The 3,001-nt window shown below is 43.2% G+C and overlaps 1 protein-coding gene across 1 annotated transcript; it reads left to right on the forward strand.

Annotated features, from left to right (window-relative positions):
- The first annotated feature begins 287 nt into the window (after window positions 1-287).
- Window positions 288-2,576, forward strand: LOC100251863 (hydroxycinnamoyl-CoA:piscidic acid hydroxycinnamoyltransferase). Its single transcript, XM_059740870.1, has 2 exons — window positions 288-617; window positions 1,337-2,576. Exons 1-2 carry the CDS (start codon window positions 403-405, stop codon window positions 2,493-2,495), a joined length of 1,374 nt encoding a protein of 457 aa, XP_059596853.1. The 5' UTR covers window positions 288-402; the 3' UTR covers window positions 2,496-2,576.
- Window positions 2,577-3,001: the final 425 nt, after the last annotated feature.

The following is a 3,001-nucleotide window of genomic DNA, read 5'->3' on the forward strand; positions in this document are numbered from 1 at the left end:
TTGTCCGATTGAATTTCTCTTCCAATTGTACAATTCTTAAAGAAAAATTAAAATCTTACCTTATATATATAGACACACGTGACGTTTATTTGATTTTACTCCCGTGATAGGAAGATATAAGAGAAGTTTTTTATTTAAAAAAAAAAAAATTGGAAAAACCGCTTTCATTTATAGGGAGGATTATTCGCGGATCAGGACATTTGAATCCTAGGCCTATTTGTGGGCTGGGTTGAACATTAGTTAAATAAATGTATATTGACATTAGAATATGATTGAAAGTTGGGTTGCAAGCAGCCACGGGTGCTATATATATCTCCTATATTTATAAGGTGCTGCAAATCGCTTATCCTATCCAAGTTATTTCTCCGGGTTAGGGTGTCTCTCTCCAGAAAAAGAAAAAAAATGGTGAAATTGATGGCTACTTACACGGTGAGACCAGCCAAGGAGACACCGGGAGGCTACAGGTGTTTATCAGACAGTGATCAAGTTAGAGCTCTCACTCACGCACCCATCATCTACTTTTACCCACCTGTAAATGTGTCCCTTGAATCGGCCATCGAGATTCTGAGGCACTCTCTGAGTGAGGCATTGGTGATTTTCTATCCACTAGCGGGATGGTTGCGTAGGGACCCCTCCCCACACGTGGCACACATCTCCTGATGACATGTAGCACACATTCTCATCCGGATTTTCCCAAGAGTACACGTGACGCGCTTCTCCTATCCGGACTCCCTCAAGAAGAGGCACACGACACTCACAAACATAACATCCGAACGCCTGCCACAACGCACCCGGATGACTGACATATACTATCCGGATATGTTTGTCCGGATCATTAACTGAAGTAAGCAAGTCTTGCACGTTATCACAACAGTCTGCCATGACCCACGTTCCGCCACCTGCAGAGTGAAAGGACAAGAATGAAGTGACGGCAAGTCACTTCCCACGATCACTTCCCACGATCTCTGACAATCTCATAGCCTTCCACGATCTCTGTTAGCCGCCCGTAGGGTAATGATGGCCCTGCCACCACCTAGTGGCATTATGACAAACCCAAAATATCTCCCTACCATTAAAGAGGGAAACAAAGCTTCTGGTACTATATATATGAACCTTCACACAAAGGGGAAGGTAAGCTTGTTATACCTAATAAAAGGCCAACTGATTTATCTCTCTCTAACCATGGCTGACAAAACCATCGGAGGGTGCGTCCGGATACCCTGTCTGGACGCCTTTTGCAGGTAGTACGATTGAATCAAGAATCTATATTGGTTGAGATCGTGCGTCCACTCATTTGGCAACTACGTGAATCACCAGGGACGCGAGGCCTCAATAGGTTGCACTGGATTGGTGGAGGCCGCCTTGTGCTCGAGTGCAATGCCTTGGGGGCTCTGCTCATTGCAGTAGAGTCCGATGCCAAAATCGATGACTTTGGAGACTTCGGACCAACCCAAGAGATCCGAGCTCTTATCCCTTCTGTGGATTATGACAAGCCAATCCATGAACTACCATTGCTTTTGGTGCAAGTCACCAAATTTAGCTGTGGTGGCATAAGTCTGGGCTTGGGAGCATTGCATATCATGACTGATGGCCTTAGTGCATCACACTTCATCTCGGAGTGGGCTAAAATCGCCCGTGGCGAGCAACCTAATAGCTCACCATTTCTGGATCGGTCAATTTTGCTAGCCCCGGAGCATTTGAGTGCACCAGTGTTTGATCATCCAGAGTATAGTCCTCAGCCCCTCTTGATTGGGAAGCAAGATCACATGGAAGAGCGAAAGAGAGAAAGCGCTACACTCACGTTAAAATTAAGCAAAGATCAAGTTGAGAAACTGAAGGACAAAGCCAATAAGGATCGGAGTGCTTCCAACAACAAGCGCCCCTACACCAGGTATGAGGCTGTTGCTGGACACATCTGGAGGAGTGCGTGCAAGGCACGTCAGCATGAAAGCCAGCAGCCAACAACATTGTCTATCATCGTTGATGCTCGCAATCGCATGGAGCCACCATTGCCACCCAGATATTTCGGAAATGCTACTTTTCGGGTAACTGCTGAAAGCACGTCAGGGGAGCTAGTCTCCAAGCCATTAGGCTATGCTTCAGGTAAAGCACGACAGGCAATAGAGAAGGCAACGCATGAATATTTACAATCATCTCTTATGTATGTGAAATGTCAGGAGGATGTAACTCCGTTCAGGAATTTCAACACCGTTGGATGCGCCAAAGGAGCTTTCTATGGGAACCCTAATCTTGAGATCACTAGCTGGGCCAGACTGCCCATTTATGGGGCGGATTTCGGGTGGGGCGAGGAAATTTACATGGGTCCAGGAGAAATTGGCTACGATGGGAAGGTTTTCGTATTTCCGGGCCAGGGCCTAGACGGATCATTCCTTGTTGCATTGAGGCTGCAAGTACGCCACATTGACGCTTTCCAGAAATTCTTCAACGAAGATATTTGTAGTCAAAAACCACTTTCAATTAATCCTTCATTATAAAATAAAGATAATGTTGGAATTTCCCTTGATCAGTTTTTCTTTGGTAGATCTTGTTCAATAAAGCTACTCTTTCTTTTATTTTCAATCTGATTTTCCAGACACTTTCTCTCTTTATACAAAAAATGAAAAAATGTTGTGTCTTCAGAATTACGCTCTTCACTCTGCTCTCTCTTTCCCGTTAGAAGAGAATATAATAGAAAAAGAAACTAACTAATCATTTCAGATAACTAAGTGGCAGAAATTAATGAGTCATACTTATAACAGATAAATACAAATAACTCAAAGATAAGATGGTATATAAGAAAAAACTAAAATGTTAACAAGGCTACAAGCTTGAGATCAACTGTGTGATATATTTTCAAACATGCGCTCACAGGCTGTGGTTGACTAATTCTATATACACAAATTTTATCTTTTACAAAATCAATGAATAAAATTAATTATATATACACCGAATGCAATTTTACATGTACATCCATATGTTGTACGTGCAGTACAATGGAGAG

This window comes from Vitis vinifera, chromosome 11 (genome assembly GCF_030704535.1).
Source record: "Vitis vinifera cultivar Pinot Noir 40024 chromosome 11, ASM3070453v1".
NCBI classification, from domain to species: domain Eukaryota; kingdom Viridiplantae; phylum Streptophyta; class Magnoliopsida; order Vitales; family Vitaceae; genus Vitis; species Vitis vinifera.